General features: G+C 34.9%; 1 protein-coding gene across 3 annotated transcripts in view; it reads right to left on the reverse strand.

Annotated features, from left to right (window-relative positions):
* ZFR (zinc finger RNA binding protein) overlaps positions 1–20,954 on the reverse strand; it is an 86,113-nt gene that overhangs the window by 24,179 nt on the left and 40,980 nt on the right. For 2 of the 3 annotated variants that reach the window (XM_032851272.1, XM_032851271.1), the window contains 8 exons: positions 19,242–19,361; positions 17,895–18,040; positions 11,847–12,009; positions 10,586–10,791; positions 9,508–9,658; positions 6,299–6,440; positions 1,660–1,757; positions 696–791 (listed from right to left, as the gene is read on the reverse strand). In XM_032851272.1, the coding sequence (XP_032707163.1) occupies positions 696–791; positions 1,660–1,757; positions 6,299–6,440; positions 9,508–9,658; positions 10,586–10,791; positions 11,847–12,009; positions 17,895–18,040; positions 19,242–19,361 (1,122 nt within the window). Of the gene's footprint in view, positions 1–694; positions 792–1,659; positions 1,758–6,298; positions 6,441–9,507; positions 9,659–10,585; positions 10,792–11,846; positions 12,010–17,894; positions 18,041–19,241; positions 19,362–20,954 lie in introns of those variants that run through there. The other variant, XM_032851273.1, reaches the window with a different exon arrangement.

Raw genomic sequence — 20,954 nt, forward strand, 5'->3', positions numbered from 1 at the left:
CACTTTTTGGTGACTTTCTGCATTATTTGAATTTCCTAACTTCACATATTTCTTTTTCTTCTTCACATTTTATTTCACAACCTGTATTTCTGGAATTTTTAAATTTTTAAATATTTTTTAAAAAAAGATTTTATTTATTTGAGAGAGGGAGAGAGCGTGCACATGCACGAGTAGGGGGAGGGACAAAAGGACAAGCAGACTCTCTGGCTCATTGGGGAGTCCAATGCAGCACTTCTTCCCAGTATCCTGAGATCATGACCTGAGCCCAAGTCAGAAACTTAACTGACTGAGGGGCTCAGGCACCCCTACATTACTAAAAAAAAAACCAAAACAAAACAAAACCTGTTAACAGAACTCTGCATAGGGAGATTAATAGCTTAATTTTTAGTCTTTGTACCTTTATGTAAATAAAAGCCGATTAACAATTGCTGTTATCTTAAAAAATAATCATAAGAGCAAAAGAAAAAAAATAGAGGATAATACAAAAAGAAACATCAAGTGCAATTCTTTAAATAATAAAATCTCAGAAAGTTAGACACTCTATGACCCTCAAGATTTCTCCCTAGAAGAGGAAACAAAGTACATTTAGCAAATGAAAATAAAGTTGACAATCAAATGTAAGAGGAGATTATAAAAACTGTGATAGTGTTTCCTAAATATTTATTTTTCATACCATAAAGTTACATACTACTCACCCAGCTTGGAAAATCAGACCATGTTGGAACTCGCTGACAGAGGTCCCGGAGAATACGTATGATAATCACACAGGACTGCAGACCATTAGCTCTAGCCTTGAGAGCAACACAAAAACCCAGGTGAATTAATCTTAGAAATATTGAAAATAATCCCTTGATGAAAAAAAGTTAAAATACCACTGTTCAATGGAAGCTCAGATAAAAATAAAACAAAAATAACCACACTTAAAATTGGATTCAATGAGCTGCCATTTACAGCAATATTTTATGCCAGGGTTAGTATTTAAAAGCTGGTATTTTAGGTCAAAGTAAACAGATTATACAAGAATAATATTTCTTGATCCCCTGTGAACCTTGACCTGTGTTCATTTAAAACAGTAAACTTAAAAAAAAATTCTGCCTACATTAGAAATAAAAGAAAAAGTAAAGAGCTAAAAAGTTTGTCTAGGGACTGAAAGGTTAAGGAAATCTGTTTGGTTTCCCTTCTGTGCCTTTGCATGACTGCAAAGTCACTAAACCAAACAGCTGCTTCCTCACCTTTCACTCCCTACACTTATTAACTTAGAGAAAGAGGGGGAAAAAAATCTTAAAACTATACACAAAGCTTTAAACACATATTCCATTATTTAAAGCAAAAGTTAATCTGCAGCCTTATGGAATATAATATATATACACAAACATGTGATGTTCCTAAACAAGTAAACTTTAAATATAGCCACTAAAAATAAAAATAAAAAAAACCCAAACTACAAAACACCCCCAAACCTAAGGTTATTGTCAAATTAATAGTAACTGCAATATGCAGATCTTCACACCCAGCTTTCTATGTTAACATATTTTCTGAGATTTAATTTAAAATAGTATTGCTTGGGCAATCTTTTGAAATGTTTAAACACAGTTAAACATGTTTACTGAACTACTCTCTCATAAGGCTACAAGAAAAAAGTAAAATGATGTTCCGAACCTGGAACCACTTAGCGTGGCGTAGAGCAGCCAGAGCGTCAAGGCATTTTTGCCTGTCCAAGACGTCCGGTGGGTCTTTCACCATACCCGAGGTTACATCTAAAATGGATTGAATTGGCAAAATGCAGTGAGGAATGGGTGTTTGACCAGGTGAGCAAGACACTTTCTTAAAGTAGCATCAGTGTCACATGAGCCATTTGCGAGTTTACCAGCACTTTAATGTACCCAGAGTTATTTTCAGCAAATTTATATAATCCAATGTGAAAATCACAAGCATTTAAACTCTTAAGAAATGTAATAAATGATTTCTGCAAATAACCCTACCCACCAAAATAAAATCAAAAGGAAGGATTACTGGACACAGCGCACCAGCACAAAGACAAGACAAGAGGGAACACAAAAATCCACCTTAATGAATGAGAGTTCATGATAAACTATTAAGTTTGTTCAGTATTCTAAATGGTCAGAGGTTATTCTGGGGCTCATATAGCAAAGAACTAATAATAAACATGGAATGATCAATACAGTAATAATTATGGAAAAAAAACAAAGAGCCAAAAATATGCATTTCTAAGAGGTCAATGGTTTCTCTTCTACAAGGAGATTTTAGCTTAAGGGAATATGAAATGCTCTTTAAGAAAGTTTCCATAAAATATCCCAAAGAATAACTGGAGAGAAATAATGGGTATAGAGGAAAAGGGCAATAGGAACTAGCATGGTTAAATAGGATAAGTATAGAAAAAGAAGAGATGCATAAGAACTCTTTGATGATAAATAATAGGTATGGTCTAAAATTGTAACAACTGATTTTAAATTCGATTATTGTGTTAAAACAAAGGAGCCATCTAAAAAACTTGAGAAAATCTGAACCTAACTAGGACAAGAAGTTAATTTTACATTCATGATAGAAGGCCAGCTATGTTCATCTAAACGTATCTGTAAAGTGTGTATAAAAATAACAACTAAGTCAATCTAATTCATAGCTCTTAATTATTTTAACAGTAGAAGTATTTTCTAAACACAGCATAATTACATTCTAGGTGAATAATCTACTGAATTTCACAGTCTACTGGCTAAAGTGCACCAACATTATGGGGTATTTAAAATATAATTTAATAAATCATTGAGGTTACCAAATGAGTATGAGGGACAAAAGAAATAATATGATAAAAGAAGTTAAAGATGATTTTTAGAGTATTATTGCACTTTAGGCAAGTTATTTAATTGTATATATTTTGTATGAGCATTCAGTTATCTTAAAAGACACTTGTCCTTATTTTGAGGAGATAATACATAAAGAAGCATATTCTAAAAATGATAACTCTATCCAATGGGCTTTCTATTCTTAGTTCTCCTCAAATAATCAAATGATCCAGATTTTTCAAGAAGACATGTTAGAAGGGCGATTTTCAGATAATCAAAGAACATTGTGTAGCATTCTGAAAGAAGAAAGAATGTGGATACTAAAAAGAAACTATCAAGACAAAATATTAGTTATTTTTAAAAAATAGTGGACAATCTCAAAACCTGCAAGACCTACTACTAAAATCAGAAACATACTGACCATAAGATATAGGGTTCTTCTGAGATAAGGAAAGAAAGGGATACAGAAAAGCACAGCTAACTAAGGAAAAAAAAAAAAAAGAAATAAAAAAATAAAAAACCACTTCTTAATGCAGGATTAAAAAAATGCTTAAGGACCTTCTTTCTACTCCCTTATTTACATTACTTGCTAAAGCTAAAATGCAAATAGGTGACAATGTGCAATCTCTTTCTAAAAAAGTTTCTGAATTTCTATATGTTATTTTCACAATGTTATAATTTCCTTCAATATGTAAGAAAATTTTTTTTGCACACAAACATTTTTAACTTTGAAAATTTTAATTAATGATACAATTTCAAAGATGCCAAGACACCTATTGCAATTTAAAAACAAATTAAGAGCTGTTAAGTAGAAAGTTTCTGTTAAATTTAGAGTGTGGATTTTTGCACCCATTTTATATTTCAAGTGGATTAACCCCTTAGGTATATTGTACTAAAAACAAAAAAATTATACTTCTTGCCTAATACCCAGTTAACAAATTTATTAAAAAAAAAAAAAAAAGAGCAAATTCTTATCCTACATAAATGTATTTCATAAATTTTAAGGGGTTAATCACTAGTTAGAAGACATGCTGTGTCCACACTATTTTATGATTAAAAGTTAATGGGAATATATTAATTTAAATTAACATGGTTATGTAAAATATATAATCCACCCACAACCATTTAAAAACTAGTGTGAACACTGCTCAATTCTGGAATAGACAAAGACAAAACAAACAAAACAGCCACACAAAGGACAATAAATGCCAGACTCTGCATCCAAAATCCCTCCTTAATCAAATGGCAGGTGTGACACTGAGCTTTTGAAAACCTTGGTCAAAAATCCTTCCGATGTCTTGGCAGCAACCCCTGACAGGAATCAATCCCCTCTGCTAGAAGGCTTTGGACCGGGCCTGATAAGCTACAGGTGGAAAAAAACACACACATACTTGACTTGCTGCAGAAAAGACACTGTAGCAAGGGTTAGAGCATTTCCAACATTTCAAGCTTCAAGTCAATAGTGTTTAACTGTCAAACACAGTACCATAAAATAGATCTGACATGCGTTTAACAGTTATTTGGGCAATTTAATAATTTTTAAAAAATAATTGAAAAATAAGTTTTGGTATTAAACAGGACCATTAAAGAGCTACCACACTGCACAAGGCGCAAGTCTCAAGATTTATAATTGTTCTTCCGGCAAAGCCTTCCTTACCCCCTGTACTAACTCCCCAAAGCAAGCTATAGGCTTTAAGTGATTTTAAGACACAGAGCATTGGGAGCTGCAGTGAGAGAGAATACATACCGTTATTCTGCAGCAAGAAAGAAGCAATCTTCATAATGAAGCTAAAGACATAGTTTACTGCAGTTATCTGCAGCAAGGAACATTCTATCAATGTTTCTATACTTTTTGCACATCCAACTTTTCAGCTCAGTGTCTTGTAGTAAAATCTTCTAATTTTGGACTGATCATTTCTCTCACCAGAGTATTTATGAAATCCAGAACAGTAATTCTAACTCAATTCTGGGTCAGACAAAAATATAATTTTGTTTCCTTTAGAAGGAATAGGTTATCAAAGACTCTACTACAAATGTGGTATGAACTTTACTTTTGCAACATAATAAAGTAACCTGATATTGCATAAATTTAAGGCTAAATGTAATTGGAAAAGATGTGCTCTGAAATAGTTAAATGGTTGTATGAGTGTAATTTCATTCTAAGTATAACAACTTTTATCATATTAGAAGATTTTTCAAATCCTAAGGGTCATATGTTGCATATGAATTGACCAGATCGACTCAGGAACTGTTATTTTCCCCAGCAACACCCACAGTCAGACCTTGAATGGAAACTCATGTTCATATAAAAGATCCTTTACACAAAACCCAATTATTTTTAAGATGCAAAGCTTATACAACATACAAGTCCTGATATGATATATATGTGAAGTATGCAAGATTAGACATGCCTCCCAATGACCACATTTTAAATAAAGTGTTCTCTTTCTGGGTTGTGGAAAGCCCAGTGCCTTTAAAAAAAAATGCTTTGCTGTAAGAAAACAAATTTAAAGGGACAGTAACTAAGAGCCTACTGATACTATGTTAAACAATTTTAGTATTTAATATACAGTATTCTTTTCTATCTGTATCACAAAGAAATATTAGTGTAGACTATATAACTTCATATTCAACAAGTTAAGATGTACAAAAACAACATGAAAGGAAACAAAGTAAATTTTATCTGACCCATAAAACAACAGAACCAACATAAGGCAGACACTGACCATGCTTTTTGGCTTAAAAGCTTTTGAAGCTTTGAAAATGTTACAGAACAGTCCCTAAAGCAACATTGCTGGCACCAGCAGGATTTCATATTCTACAATTGTAAAGTAAGTTTAAAAATCCTGTACTGTACTATAACTTACTAAGCCTACACCACTTATTTTTCAGTATCTCTAGTATAATAATATTGGGTTTAAATGCCCAAATCTATGTGCATTAGGATGCTCTGCATTCATGAAAACTCTCCAAACCAAAGAGCAACCTCAGAGAACTAGAAATATTTACCTCAGGACAAGCCAAATCCATGATTACACATATAACAATGCCTCTTAAAACATATTACAAGTATATAACCAATTTTATTTGAAACTCTCGTCTTTTTTATAAGACAAGGCAAGAACAAGAACTTCTTAACAGAAGTTAAATTTGTGGCCCTTTACTACCAACATTTAATTTTTTTCATGTGTCCACTATGTCAGCAAGAATAATTTTGAACTTTTTTTTTTTCCAGAAATCTGAGGTTAGCAAGAAAAGAAAAAAATCAAGAAAGTCAATAATACCATGAGTGTTTTATATAGAAGTACATTACTAAAAAGAGCATTTACTTTCTGGGAAATGATCTTATTAAGCAAAACTGGTTGCTACTTAAGTCAAATCTATCAAATTCATATGTAATGCCAGCATGTTGCCTTCTAGGGCTTAATGCCATCTTAAAGAATAGGTAAATGAAAAAAAAGTTAATAGAAAAGTAGAACGTTTAATGGCTTTCCAACCTCCTTCCCTCATGTTCTCTTCTCGAATAATTGGAGATGTCAGGGTGATAGTGACTTGCATTTTGGGTTCCACACATGAATTCAAAATTATTGCCGCTTCAGACACAGCACATTTTATATCATACTTCTCAGGACTTATAACCTATGTAATGAAGAGCACAAAAAATTAGCTGAACTTTTACATTATCAGACAAAGCAGTTTCATTATGGCTCTTTCATTTTCTCACCATCTCAAGCATTTTTACTTATTTAAAAAAAAATTTTTTTTAAGTCATCTTTACACCCAACATGGGGCTCAAACTTAAAACCTTAAGATCAAGAGTTGCGTGCTCTACTGATGGAATGAGCCAGGGCCCTACCTCAATCCTTTTATAAGGAGTAGACAATATACTCCTCCTCCAAGAAGCCTTACAATAATGCGAATATCATTCATCTCTTACTATACTTTCCTTTTACAATTCTTTCTTGAGCTAATATTTACCATTATTTGTATCAGGAGTTATTTGTATATGTCCCTCTTAGATTATAAATTCCTGAATAAAAGAAACACTGCTGTGTTTACTACTGTACCTTCAAATTGCATCTGGGTAGTTAAGTTCTTCTACATCTGCAGAATTTGAATGAAACTAAATAGATCCTTGAATTCAACCATTCCCACTGTATGTACATTGTGAAATCAACACATCTATACATCATAATTGGAGAGCAAAAAGTCTTGATTAAGATCCAGAAAAACCAAGATTCACTGTAATTTTATAGATATAGAAAAGCCCCAGTTTCCACTGTAATTTGATATAGATAAGCCCCAATTTCTATGAATGAATGCTTTACAGAAATTACATTGAGTGTTTATAGTACAATATTTAAGTTCAAATTCCAGCTATTACTTTACCAGTGTTGTGAATATGGGCAAATTATTTAACTCCTCTACCCTGTTTCTATAAAATGGGGACAGAAATTGTTACCTAACTTGTAGAACTAAATGAATTAACTATATAAAGCCCTTAAAACAATGCCTGGTTGGGGCACCTAGTCAGCCCAGTTAAGTCTTTCACTTTGGCTCAGGTCATGATCTGGGGGTCTTGGGATTAAGCCCCATGTTGGGGCTTGTGCTCGGCAGGGATGCGCTTGAGATTCTCTCTCTGCACCTCCCCTCCCCTCCCCCAGCTCGTGTGCTCTTCCTCAAATAAATAAATAAATAAATAAGATCTTAAAGAACAAAAAACAAAACAAAACAAAAAACCAGTGCCTGGAACATACTAAGTACTATATAAATGTCAACTATGACAATGATGATGAAGAATTCTTTTTTCATTCCCTTGTATAGTAAGTACAGTCTGATTTGGAAAGGGTATTTTGCTTTTAGTCTAACTGCGTGATTATTTCCATAGGATATATTTCCCTACTTCGTAGTTTTATTAAGCATCTTTTTTTTTTTTCTTCCAGATTTTATCTATTTATTTGACAGAGAGAGACACTGAGAGAGATCATCAGACAAGGGGAGTGGGAGGGGGAGAAGCAGGCTTCCAGCAGGGCAGGGAGCCTGATGGTCACTGGGATCATGACCTGAGCCAAAGGTAGATGCTTAATGACTGAGCCACCCAGGTGCCCCCAAGCATCACAATTAAGATCAACGTATGTCTGGCAAATTATGTAATTCTCTCGAGGCCCTCAAACCGCACTCTGCACCTCATATCCCATTGCCCTAGCAGCCTCAACAGAGGGATAAAAAGCAGACACACAATGCCAATTCTTCTGGTTCCTAGCACTTAAAAGACTCATCCACAATGAGAAACTTCATATCTGGAACAATGGGAACATAAAGCAAACAACATTAAATGTTAGCTGTCAGAGCTTAAGTTCAACACTGTGGTTCACTATCCCTTTTGTTACCAGTTGCTCTGCTGTGGTCAGGTACTATTTATTCTGACTCATTGCTGTAGAATACACATTACCAATGAAATGTCAATCCTTGGATTTAGAATACCTAATTAAACTAATTTTTAAAACCAAAAAGGTTTTAAAATAAATTATATACATTAAATTATTCAAGAAATATATTTCTTTAAAAATTATTTTAGGGGCACCTGGGTAAGCTCAGTGGATTAAAGCCTCTGCCTTCAGCTCAGGTCATGATCTCAGGGTCCTGGGATTGAGCCCCACATTGGGCTCTCTGCTCAGCGGGAAGCCTGCTTCTCCCTCTCTCTCTCTCTGCCTGCCTCTCTGCCTATTTGTGATCTCCATCTATCATAAAAATAAATAAAATCTTTAAAAAAAATTTTATTTTATTTAGAGAGAGAGAGAGAGGGAGTGTGCTGGGGTGGGTGTGTGTGTGCTGGGGGTGGGGGAGGCAGAAGGAGAGGGAGGGAGAGTCTTGAACAGACTCTGTGCTGAGGGCTGAGCCCAATGTGGGCCTTGATCTCAAGACCCAAGCCAAAACCAAGAGCTGGACGTCTGACTGTTATCACCCAGGCTCCCCAAGGAATATTTACCTTAAATCCCAATCTGAGATTATGAGATTAATGTGTAACATTTTTTAGAATTCAAACTTAAAAAGTTTGCTTTTGTAAGACCAAAAAGGGGGATATTCTACTAATTGTGCATTGCCATGATTTGCTGGACAAAGACAGAATTCCTATCATTATAAAGACAGAAAAAGAAAAATCCCAGTAAGACCAGGGAAATTCAAATTGGAAAGACTATTTCTTACTGTATTTTATTAAAAACATGTATTCAACTAAACAGGCGAGAGGTTCACAGATTTTAAAAATTCAAGCTTGCTACACAGGGGCTTTGTTTTTAACAAAAAAAAGAAAAAGAAAAACCATTTTCTGTCAACAACTGCCTTCTCTCTTATGCTTCAAATCTTGGAAAAAAAACCAGGATGAGGACATGTGCTACAATTTTACATTTTTAAATAAATTAGCACGATGGCTTCATGTCAAATGTAAGCACTATAAAACCTAAAAAGGCAAACTAGAAAATAGTCCTACCAATTTGCACAACGAAGCAAAACAACAACAACAACAACAACAACAACAACAACAACCACCAAACCCCCATCCTGGCAAAAAACAAAAAAATCTCAAAATGGAAAGTCAAGCCAAAAATTTAAAGGCTGGCTTAGGTTTAGGCTGAAGCACAGTTAGTCCTGCCAAAAATTTCTGAACCAGACAAGGGGTAAAAATGAACATTTCCATAATACTTACAGCAAGCTGTTTGGGTAGGTTTTCTGCAATACGGCTTAATAATGTCTTTGAAGGTTTCTCAGAGCACAGCAAAACAAGGTTGACATTTCTATCTCCTCGGAGAAGTAATCCTTTTGCCAATACTCCCACTCGCAAAACTCCTTTTAAAGCTCTGTGGTGAAATCAAATTATACTATGACATTTGTCTTCCCAGCCACAGCCATGATAATCTCTAAATATATAATAGCAAATTAAATAATTTTATGCTATCAACTATAGTTTAAAAATATTTAATATTTTTAAGAAGCAGCCTTCATTTAGATAAAATATATAGATAAATAAATCAAGAACTAAGATCTCACGGGGACAATTTCAAAGAATATTAACATTTCTGTGTCTCATTTTACAAATCAGAATAAGAGTCATGGTTCCTTTTTTTAAAATCTCATGACCCTGAGATTGAGACCTGAGCTAAGATCAAGAGTTGAATGCTTAACTGTCTGAGGCACCCAAGTGCCCCAAGAGTCATGTTTAATGTAATGTAAAAATATTTGCAAATGGTAAAAGGAAAAATCACAACGTAAAACTTGATATGAAAGATGTTTCCAGGTGTGCCTGAGTGGCTCAGTTGGTTAAGTATCTGACTCTTGATCTTAGGGTAATGAGTTTAACCCTTGTGTTGGGCTCCACAGTGGGCCTGGAGCCTACCTAAAAAAAGTTTCCAAAGCTTAAGTTTCTTCATGCTTTATGGTCAACGAACTAAGGAAACAAATTGCTAAAACAAGGACTGAATGTGGGACAGATACAACAAAGGAAAACTGAAGAGCAGCTGAATGCAGTTATGAAGGCGGCTTTGAAAAAAGACTCAAAATAGTTTTATATAAATTAAAATAAAATTAGTAAAATCATAAGTTTGGAGATTTTAAGGAACTGTGTTATTTATTTTAGCAAAAAGCAGCTAAATACATTAAATATCTACCCAAGCAAGACATGTACATTCATACCAGAGAATTTTTAGTCTCTGTAACTTTTTATTTCAAGTGTAAGAAGTACATGGAAAGAAAAACAAAAAATAAGCAAAGTAACTCTGAAAACACACCTGTCTTTACCTCCCTCTTTCTTATCATCTCCCTCTTTGCTCTTGCTCTTCTCATGTTCAGACAAACTGTCTGAAACAAGTTTTAAAGCACGTTCAGTGATAGAAACAATTTTCTGAACTGCCTGTAATTCTTCTTCAGTTGGATAAATGGTTGCGTGTTTTGTCATTACATAACGGTCATCAGATGAATCAGGACGACGTAAGGGCTAGAGAAAAAAAGTTACTTAATTTAAAAGCAATGCTTCCTGGGCAAAAATAAACATATTTTTCAACTATATGTATGTTTGTCATATCTTTTTAATAAAAAAGTCAACTATGCAAAATGTCCACTTAAAATTATCTTCCCCTTTTCTACTTTAGTAAAAACAAAACTGCAAACTTTGGAAAGTTATACTATCAAGAGTCGGATGCTTGTATATGTATGCATTTGCTTATCTCTGTATGTACACATGCTTTGCCTGAACACCGTATCTAAGGTTATGGAAATACTTCTTATTCAACTTTAAAGATTGTTGATTGTGAAATTTTTTTTGACTTTGATAAAACAGGTCTTACAAATGCTTGTTCTATGTAAAGACAAATGAGAAAGAGAGTAAATTAAAGAGGAGGACTTTGCTGTTTCTCCTAAATGCTCTCTGGAAAACAACAAAAAATTCTCTAGTTTTGTAGTCGGAACTTCTATGGAATGCTCTTCATAAGCTGGTGTCTCTTCTCTTATATAGCTTCTATAGAACACAAACCTCAAGATGCATTATCTTTCCTATACTTTTCCTAGTACATCAACTGTGATGCTCAAGTTGAACCATTTACATACCCCTTATCCTGCACTCAATTCAGAAGCAGTAGCAGGTTTTAGATGGTCAGGTTTTGAAGAAGGAAAGAAGATTCTCAACAACAGGTAATGGGAAGATAATAATTTTGAAGGCAAAGCAGCTGCCTTCCAAAGTGGTTGCTCTTGCAAATGTCAAGAAAAACAAAGGAAAGAAAATCTCTAATGTTAAAGAACACTTGACAGAACAAAAGCTCTGCTCCTGTTTAGCTTTTAAGATTAAGAAAACTTCATGGACACTCTATGAAGTCCTTTATAAGACATGAGTTAGAAGCTGTAATAAAAGGAGGGAAAATTCTAAATCAGATGAAAACCTTACACTGACATTATGAGACTATTAAATCTAAGAATTAGTCTCCCCAAACTGTTATCTTCTAATGCTGAATCAATCTTAACACTTTTATCCCCTAAGTAAATTATGTGTACACTTACTGCAGGCCCCTGTGGCTGAGGAGGCATGCCTGGTCGGACTCCCAGAAGGCCTAATGGGCCTGGGGGACCATGAGGATAGCCTCCATCAGGCATTCGGCGGCGATCATCCCAATGGTGTTGTTCTTCCTCCATTCTTCTCCAATACATGTCCTCTTCATAGCGTCTGAAAACAGAGAATGATATTACAAACCTTATTACAAGAAAAATACAACCCAAGAACTTACATCAATAATGACAAAAAATGCAATTAAAAAAACTGTCCCAGATCAGCTTAGCTAACACCTTCCTTTTTCCCACGTGTAACTAATATCCTTTATTTGCTTTCATCTACAAATGGATGCAAGTATGAGTAAAAAGAGGTGAGAAAACAAAGAGAAAAGCAACACAAAATTTCATAGCCTGATGTCAAAGCCAAAGGAACAAACACTAGAAACCTCAGAGCTTCCTTCAATCTCTCCTTCTTTAAGATATTGTAAACTTAAATGCCTACCTATAGTGGCTGGACCAGTAACATGTGTGAATGAAAAACCTGAAGCACACATTCAGGAATTTTCTTCCTGTCTCTATAGAAATGTGCTCCCTCCTATTTTCTATGTAGAGAGACTCTCTTAAGACTATTTTTAATTTCCCCATTTATGATACAGGTATACACAAATTTGTCTACTGAGGAAAAACAACGGTGCAAGACAGTGATGAATGGCAACTCACATTCTGTCTCATTTGTGGGGACATATTAAGGTTGGGGAGGACTATGGTCAAGTAGAAAGCATGTCTGTTATCTAGCACTTAAATAAAAATTTTAAGGGGGGAGGAGAAAGTACATGTTCTGGCTAAAGAGAACAGCTGCTACTCAGCCCTAATTAATTACTGCCATAAGGGAATACAGGGTTCCAATCCCAAGATCATCAGGATTTTAATGTTTTTCAGAATCTTTAGTGTTGGCTCAAATTAAAAATACTATGTGTATCAAATGAAAGTTCCATGGGCTGAACCTGGACTGTGGGCAGCTATTGTATAATTTCTGCTTTAATGGTCATTTTCAGAATCTAATTTCTTTTTTACTACCTCACTCTCACTTCTGTCTTTACTTTTAGCTTCAAACTAGGGTACCGATAACTACAAAGAGAAATTATGTCTCTAACGCAAATTTTGATAGGAGTAAGGTTTTACTAGACAAATTTGTTTAATGTAAAAGAAGCACACTTCTCCAAAATAAAAAACAAAAACAAACCCAAGTATGCTTCTCACGTAGCTCTTTAGAAACTACCAATTTCCTCAGATTGGGAATAAGCAGTGCTTTTTTGGGTCATCTTACTTAGAAGTAGTATAGAAACATAATTCTCTGTTATTTAGGCCTTGAGAGAAAGTGAATAACAGGTTGAAGGCCCTGAAAAACTACACTCATCCAGTTTTGAATAGTTTATTGTTATTATTGAACACAAATGTTTGTTATATAAGGGCAGGGATTTTTATCCATTGTTTACCAATTCATACTCAGTGCCTAACACACTACATGCAATTTTCTAGCACATCGTAGGTGCTTAATAAATATCTGATATATCAACAAAAGAGGAAAAGTTCCATATCTAAGTACAGAGAGTTTCAAATGCATTACAAAGGCAGATTATTCACAAAAAATGAGACTGATATATTTAAACATATTAAAAAGTAAAGACCAATACATAACAGTAAAAACTATCTGAAGATAACACATTAATAACAGGTTAATAGCTACAATATAGTATCTGTACAAAATAACAGTTAAGTAAGTAAATAAATAAATAAAACCCAGGCAATTTACTAGAGAGGAAATGTAAATGTTCAAACATGTAATAAAATTCAATATGTGAAATAAAAAGTGGTTGACAAGGATGTGGAGAAAAAGGAACCCCTGTACACTGCTGGTGGGAATGTAAACTGGTGCAGCCAAGGTGGAAAATATTAAAAATAGAAATATCTGATCCAATAACTCAACTACTGTATAACTAACCGAAGAAACTGAAAACACTAATTTAAGAAGATACATGCACATCTATGTTTACTGAAGCATTATTTACAATAGCCAAAATATGTAAGCAACTTAAGTGTCCACTGATGGACAAACAGATAAGGAAGATGTGGATGGACACACACCGGAATATTATGCAGCCATAAAAAAGGATGAGATCATGCCATCTGCAACAACATGGATGGACCAGAAAGTATTATGCTAAGTGAAATAAGTCAGACTGAGAAAGACAAATATATGATTACTCTCATATGTGGAATCTTAAAAAACAAATGAGTAAACAAACAAGCAAAATATAGAGAACTGATATAAACATAGAGAACTGATGTTTGCTACAGGGAAGAGGCCTGAGGGGATGGGTAAAATGAGTGAAGGGGAGTGGAAGATCCAAGCTTCCAGTTATGAAATGAGTAAGTCACAGAGGCATAATATAAGGAATATAGTCAGTGATATTGTTAACAGTGTTGTCTGGGGACAGATGGTAGCTACATGTGTGGTGGGCACGTATGAAGTATAAACTTACTGAATCAGAATGTTGTACACCTAAAACTAATGTATTGTGTGTCAACTATATTCAAAAAAAGCTTTTGAAAATTTGCCAGTAATATAATTATAATTCAAACTGAACTGAAACAAATTTGAAAAGATTTACCTTTCCTATCCCAAATTTCAACTTTGAAAACAAAACCCAACCAACCAAAAAAGGATTTCGTATTTCTCTCTCTCACTGGCAGAGAACTTTAATGTTGTAGCAGCAATTTTCAAAGTGTGGCCCAAAGACTCCAGATGGTCCCTGAGGCCCTGTCAGTGGAACCATGTCTTATTAAGACATCATACACCTTTTCCATTCTTAACTCTCTTTTGAATGTATAGTGGAGTTATCCAGAGGCAGAATGTGGTATTGCAACAAAATGAACACAGAAGCACACATGAGAATCATGCTGCCTTCTTTTAAGCAAGACATTTAAAGGGATTTGCAAAAATGTAAAACAGTATCATTCACACAATTCTGGTGAAGAAATAGTTATATAACGATCAATTTTCACCAAGTTATATTTATTAAATATATGCAATGTAATATAATTAGTCAATTTGTTTATATACATATTTTTAAAGATTTTATTTATTTGAGAGAGAATGAGAGAGAGTGGGTGAGCACAAGAGGTGGGGAGGGGCAGAGGGAGAAAAGCAGACTCTCCGCTGAGCACGGAGTCTGATGTGGGACTTGATCCAGGATCATGATCTGAGCCGAAGGCAGCCGCTTAACCAACTGAGCCACCCAGGCACCCAATACATTTATATTGTAACAAATATAATTAAAATGTCATTTTTAAATGAATTCATAAATATTAAATTTCTCAGTTTTAATTTTTAATACAGTGAAATCTTGACAGCTATAACCCACATAAACAAAAACTATTTGGAGTCTTTAATAATTACTGAGTATAAAGGGTCCTGAAACTCAACTGAGTTTATCTTTATTACTATTCTTCAACTATTATCTTCAATTATTATCTTCAATAATTATATCTTCAATAATTATCTTCAGTAATAATGGAGTATAAAGGGTCCTGAAACCAAAATATCTGAAAATAATTGAAGTTAGAGTACTCAGTATAGGCAGAAGCATGGGTTTCCTTCAAACAAATATTTCTATTTTTGGAAATATTATTATTACCAACATAAAATCATAATTTATGCAATAATATAGCCTCAAGCATGGTCAATGTAATAACCATGGTACAGAAACACTGGAAACAACCCAAGTATCTAACAAAGGAGGACAAGTTATAAAGAAAATTACACATCCATAAGAGAATACTATGCTGTCACAAAAAAGAAAATAATCCTAGCTTAATTTTTAAATTGACGTATAAATGAAAAAAGTGAATTATAAAATGTGTACAGGGGTGCCTGGGTGGTTCAGTTGGTTAAGCATCTGCCTTTGGCTCAGGTCATGATCCCAGGTGCTGGGACTGAGCCCATCACTGGGCTCCCTGCCCGGCAGGAAGCCTGATTCTCCCCCTCACTCCCCCTGCTTGTACTCTGTCAAATAAATAAAAAAACTTAAGAAAAAAAAAAAAAAGCGTACATTATGCTTATTTTCTGAAATATAGATCTATATCTGTATCTATAGATATAGATATATTTAAAAGATTTTATTCATTTGACAGAGAGAGTGAGTATATACACAAGCAGGCAGTGTTGAGAGAGGGAGAAGCAGGCTCCACACTGAGCAGGAAGCCCAATGTGGGGTTCAATCCCATGACCTGGAGCCCCTGAAATAATATTTATTTATTTAAAAAAATATTTTTTAAAATTTATTTATTTGACAGAGATCACAAGTAGGCAGAGAGGCAGGCAGAGAGAGAGGAGGAAGCAGGCTCCCTGCTGAGCAGAGAGCCCGATGTGGTGCTTGATCCCAGGACCCTGAGATCATGACCTGAGGTGAAGGCAGAGGCTTTAACCCACTGAGCCACCCAGGCGCCCCAATATATTTTAAAACTTGTACAAATACTCCTAGCAGCAGTATTCACGACACCCCAAAAGTGGAAACAACACAAATGTCCATCAACTGATAAACGAACAATGTTACACATTCTTATGATGGAATATTATTAAGCCATGAAACAAAGTACTGTTACATGCTAAAACATGCATGAATCTTAAAAACACGGTGAAGTGAAAGCAGGCAGATAAAAAACACCATACATCGTATGATTCCATTTATATGAAATCTCCAGAATAAGTCTAAAGATTTATTCATTTGAAGGGGGGGGGTGGAGTACACAGAGGGAGAGAGAGAAGCAAACTCCATGCTAAGCAAAGAGCCCAATGGAGAACTTAATCCCTGGAATCATGACCTATGCTGAAGGCAGATGCTTAACCAACCGAGCCACGCAGGTAACCCCCCGAAAAAGTCTATAGACAGACAGTATATTGTGGGTGCCCAGGGGTAGATGTAGGGGTTGGGGGAAAATAGGGAGTGACTACCAACGGGTTTGTGGTTTCTTCTGGGGGGGGGTGACAAAAATGGTTTTAAAATGGACTGTGGTGAAGGCTGTACAACTCTGTGAATATTACTTAAAAACCACTGAACAGTACCATTTAATTTTTTCAAGTAACCTCCACACTCAATGTGGGGCTTGAACTCATGACCCTGAAATCAAGAGTCACATGCTCTACTAAGCCAGCTGAGTGCCCCTGATATATTACTTAAGGATATGCTGGGGCACCTGGGTGGCTCAGAAAGTTAAGCACTTGACTCTCTGATTTGGGCTCAGGTCATGATTTCAGGGTTGTGAGATCAAGCCCCATATGGGTCTCTGCACTGGGCATGGAGGCCACTTAAGACACACTCTCTCCCATCAATGCCCCTCCCCAGCTTGCATGCACTCCCCACCCCTGCCAAAAAGGAAAAAAGTCATCAGTTATATCAAAAAACCAAACATTAACATATCTCTGGAAGACATGTTTTCTCCTTTCTTCTTCCCTATAGCCTCAAGCTTCTATGATAGATGTTTCTTTTTAAAAAGCACACAATTTTGTCTAGAATCTACCAGATCCTATACTCATGATATTTTTACCATGTAACCAAATGTTCTATTTTGTTTTAAACTGAGACATTTATTTATAATATTAAACTATTCCAGGGTACCTGGCTGGCTCAGTCAGTAAAGCAGGTGACTCTTGATCTTGGGTCTTTGAGTTTAAGCCCCACCCTAAGTAGGGTACATTAAAAAAAAAAAAAAAAAAATCTATATATAATTTAACTATTGCTTCATGCACTTAATATATATAAGATACCACTTATACTTAATATATATAAGATACCACCAAGGCCACGGTCAAATACTAGAATAGCCAATAACTTAATTGTAATGCATTTCTTTCCTATACCTAGGATCTTCCTGAAAAGTGAAAACTTAAGTACATCAAATAAATCTGGATTGCTTTGAATGGGAGTCACTCAGAATAGCTAAGTTTTTTAGAAAGGCTGAACCACTGTCTATCATGGTACTAAAAGTTAAAGATACTACCTCATTTCCATTCTCCAGCGTTCTTCTTCTTCTCGTCTTCGCCAATACTCTTCTTTCTGCATTTGCTTCCTCATTTTCTCTTCTTGAATCTTTCTGGCTCGAATACTGGGCTTTACTTCTACTTGCAAATCTGGATTTACTTTTTTCTGTCAATATGGACATTTAAAAAATCAGCTGGCCCTCTAATAATCTACACATATTATTCATCAGACAATCCCCCATATTCTTTTATCATAGAGGTTTTCAGTTGCAAATTTTTCATTGTAAGAGTAAAATCAGTAAAATAAGTTGTATTAGAGGAAAGATTCAGAATACATTAATAAACATTCTTCTTTCCCTCCCACCCCTAAATTCTTAATTGTCTACATTTTCAATGACATACTTAGTATCTAAAAAGTACATAACTAACCAATGGAAGAAATCCTTCGTGAACTAATGGATATTTCATTTTCCTTTACTTGTTTGTAAGCAGATGATTCTACATGTCTGACTGTGGAGGTTAAAAAACAGACTATTTTAATTTTCACCACCTCTTTGTTTAGAATGGAAAACATGAATCTAGTGCATTAGTCTAGGCTAATTAAAAACTTTTTGAATGATGTGGATTTAACTTAACATCTGAAGTGTTTTCAATGAGGAATTCCTCATCTTAAAATTCATTTTAGTGGGAATTTTACCAAGACAAAGAAGGTAAATAGATGGAGACCTAATACTTCTTTCAAAATACTTTATGTAAAGCAATTATCTATATATACATGATTACTTGATCTAGGCAATGTTACTTTCACTAAAAATGATCAAATATGGTCATACTCTTCTTGACTAAGTATAAAAAACTGATCAATAAAAACCAAACATCTGAATGTGAGACATGACATGCTAATGTTAGCATACAGTTCATGAACTGAGTTATATTTAGATGTTTTGTTTCCTATGGAAAAGGTTCCAAGCGGTGTTTAAAAAAATTAAAAAAAAACACATCTTTTTGTAGAAATACTATAATAACAGAAAAAAAAACGAAAAAAAAATTTCTTAGAAGATTTTATTTATTTAAGAGAGACAGAGACAGTGAGTGAAGAGGCATGAGAGTGGGGAGAGGCAGAGGGAGAAGCAGACTCCCTGCTGAGCAGGAAGCCTGACGCAGGGCTCGCAGGACCCGCAGGACCCTGAGATCATGACCTGAGCTGAAGGCAGCAGCTTAATGGACTGAGCCACCCAGGTGCTCCTGAAAATTTTTTCAAGAGGGGGAGGAGCAGAGGGATAGAGACTCTGAGATCATGACCTAAGTTGAAATCAAGAACTAAACATTTAACTGACTAACTGCCCGACAGTTGAAATTTTACTCACTTTATATTGAAGTCTGTGTCTTCGCCCTTTTAAGTGCATCTCCTTAGCATTGGGATCATTAAAACTGCACTCGCATAATTTACAATGGAATCGAATAACTTTTCCCTCATCATTTCGTACCTTGACATGGGAAAAAAGAATTCAAGAATCATTAACAAAATACTATAGTTGAAGACTTCATTCATAAACTCTCACAGATTCTGTGATGAATATATGTAAACAATTAAATTTGCATGTATTTGCTTTTGATATTAACTTTAATTTCAATACCTTTATCTATGTGTAAACATTTAGATTTAAATGCATCTGGATAATAATTCTCTAATAAATTCTCTAATAAATAGTAAACAACTGCTATTGGCTAGTTATTGTTCTTGGAGATGGAAATAAGAGTATTAAAGACATTATTTTGGCATACAAGTTTCTACAAAGCTTAAGATCTTATATATGTAACTTTATGGAAAATCAACGTCAATTTTTTCCCAAATGTACAACCAGTTAGGAAGAGAAGTACAGGGTTATTAAGATATCTGTAATGGATACTAGGTTCAAATTATTTGTGGAAGCTTTTAAAACTGGCTCTGGATCCAATTCTCTGAAGTTTTGGATTACTTAATTGACAAATATCATTAAAGATTATTAAGGTGTCCTGGCCATATACATTTCTTTAGATAACCAAACCTTACTCTCTTAAGATCTGACATTTTAAAATTGTGAACTACTTATAAACTATATTAATCCACTTTTCTATCTGGCAAAGACAACATAGTATGTAATTTTTCTTGATGGGAGGGAAAAAAATGAAGAACTATTTAACAAAAATCTACAATATGTTAGGAACTATTCTAGGTACTGTTATTTAATCTTCACAACTTTGGAAATACCCAAGTTTTACAGATCAGGACACTGAAGTTCAGAGAACTTACATATGTTCTACAATACAGTGAAAGTAAAGAGTAGTACTACACCACTCTATGTTGGGCTTTTGCTAATAGCAAATATCTATTAGGCCCCTCCAATGTTCCCTTATTCCTCAATTTACTGAGTTTACCTGTAAAACAGGAAGATTTCTAATCAGCTTGACAAATCAAATAAACATGATCTGGTAACTCAGCAACTTTAATTTTATAAATGAAACTACATGATTGTCCAGAAAGAAATATTCTATTATTTTGTGGTTCACAATTTTTTTTTTTTTACTCTTTATACGCCAGATACTTGAAGGATACAAGAATGCCTACCAAACAAATAGAAAGTTATCTTACATCACAGTGATGGTGTTGGTAGGAATAAAGTTAAAAAAAAAAAAAATTATGATGTCACTTAGGCAAGCTTAAAGAGCAAGAAATGTATTTATTTGAGGGTGGACGGGCAGAGGGAGAGGATCTTCAAGTGAACTCCCTGCTGAGTCTGGAGAGGACCATGGGGCTTAATCTCACGACCTGAGCCAAAACCAAGAGTCAGTCGCTCAATCGACCACCATCCCGGCGCCCCAAGGGCGTGCTTTTTAAAAACTTTTAACAGGGGCGCCTGGATGGCTCAGTGGGTTAAAGCCTCTGCCTTCAGCTCAGGTCATGATCCCAGGGTCCTGGGATCGAGCCCCACATCAGGCTCTCTGCTCAGCAGGGAGCCTGCTTCCTCCTCTCTCTCTGCCGGCCTCTCTGCCTACTTGTGATCTCTGTCAAATAAATAAAATATTAAAAAAAAAAAAAA

The sequence above is a fragment of the Lontra canadensis genome, unplaced genomic scaffold (genome assembly GCF_010015895.1).
Source record: "Lontra canadensis isolate GAN:19392208 unplaced genomic scaffold, GSC_riverotter_1.0 scaffold5, whole genome shotgun sequence".
Lineage (NCBI taxonomy): Eukaryota > Metazoa > Chordata > Mammalia > Carnivora > Mustelidae > Lontra > Lontra canadensis.